A 1,463-nucleotide genomic window follows, 5' to 3' on the forward strand; every position below is an offset into this window, starting at 1 on the left:
TTCACACTTCGGCCTTCTCGATCACAAACAGCTTTGGGAATCGGGTCGATGGCGCATGGGATGGCGTCACCGAAGACACGGCGGTCGCGTGGAGAGAAAAGAGGAACCGGCCGGGTCTGGAAGGTATGTGCTTCTCAGTGACCTTGTTCTGACCAACCCAGGGGAAGACACGGACGATTTCGAGTCGCCCCTCAACACGCATGAGCCAGCGGGAACCTATCTACTCTGCCTAAGAGCGCTAAACAGAACGGGTGCAGACCTCGATCTTGAGCTCGAGGGAGCAAGACAAAGAAGTGCGCTGCAATCGCAGTCGGTCCTCCCGCAGGCGGTATTCTACTCAAACGTCTACATCGTGGTGCATAACAGCCCTCCGCTTGCGCCACCACCGTCGCCGCCGCCGCCCTCACCACCTCCGCCATCGCCGCCGCCACCCACGCCACCTCCACCCTCGCCGCCGCCACCAAGCCCGCCGCCACCGAGCCCGCCGCCCTTGCCGCCGCCATGGCCACCGCCGCCGTCACCGCCGCCCTCGCCGCCGCCGCCCTCGCCGCCGCCGCCATCACCTCCATCCACGCCGCCGCCCTCGCCGCCGCCGCCGTCAACGCCGCCGCCCTCGCCGCCACCGCCCTCGCCGCCGCCCTCGCCGCCGCCCCCAAGCCCGCCACCCCCGTCGCCTCCGCCGCCCAGCCCGCCGCCGCCATCGCCGCCGCCCCCGTCGCCGCCACCTCCGAGCCCACCCCCGCCCAGCCCGCCACCTCCCTCGCCTCCACCGCCCTCGCCACCGCCTCCGAGTCCACCGCCCCCGAGCCCACCCCCCCCGAGCCCGCCGCCGCCATCGCCACCGCCTCCCAGCCCCCCGCCACCGTCGCCGCCGCCGCCCTCGCCGCCGCCGTCGCCGCCTCCCCCAAGCCCACCACCGCCCTCACCCCCACCACCGAGCCCGCCGCCTCCGAGCCCGCCTCCGTCTCCACCACCGCCCTCGCCTCCCCCACCATCCCCGCCGCCTCCCTCGCCACCGCCGCCCTCGCCACCGCCGTCGCCGCCCCCGCCCTCACCGCCACCTCCGTCGCCACCGCCTCCCTCACCGCCGCCGCCGAGCCCGCCTCCTTCGCCGCCGCCACCCTCGCCGCCGCCGCCCTCACCGCCGCCGCCCTCACCCCCACCTCCGTCGCCACCACCCTCGCCGCCACCGCCATCGCCACCGCCGTCACCGCCACCGCCCAGCCCACCCCCGCCCTCGCCGCCGCCTCCGCTGCGGCCGTCGCCCTCCCCGCCGCCGTCGCCGCCTCCCGCAAGCCCCCCACCGCCCTCACCCCCACCACCGAGCCCGCCGCCTCCGACGCCGCCTCCGTCTCCACCACCGCCGTCGCCGCCGCCACCATCGCCGCCGCCGCCGTCGCCATCGCCGCCGGCGCCGCCGCCGTCGCCGCCGCCGCCGTCATCGTCACCTCCATCGCCACTCG

At 76.3% G+C, this 1,463-nt stretch overlaps 1 protein-coding gene across 1 annotated transcript; it reads right to left on the minus strand.

Annotated features, from left to right (window-relative positions):
* Nucleotides 1-407: 407 nt before the first annotated feature.
* EMIHUDRAFT_124700 (hypothetical protein) lies at nucleotides 408-1,454 on the minus strand (the record flags this gene model as incomplete). The annotated part of the gene is made up of 1 exon (XM_005763577.1): nucleotides 408-1,454. A coding segment is annotated over one exon (1,047 nt), but the record flags the coding sequence as incomplete, so codon positions are not given.
* Between the last annotated feature and the right edge of the window lie 9 nt (nucleotides 1,455-1,463).

This window comes from Emiliania huxleyi (genome assembly GCF_000372725.1).
Source record: "Emiliania huxleyi CCMP1516 unplaced genomic scaffold EMIHUscaffold_6287, whole genome shotgun sequence".
Classification (NCBI taxonomy): Eukaryota; Haptophyta; order Isochrysidales; family Noelaerhabdaceae; genus Emiliania; species Emiliania huxleyi.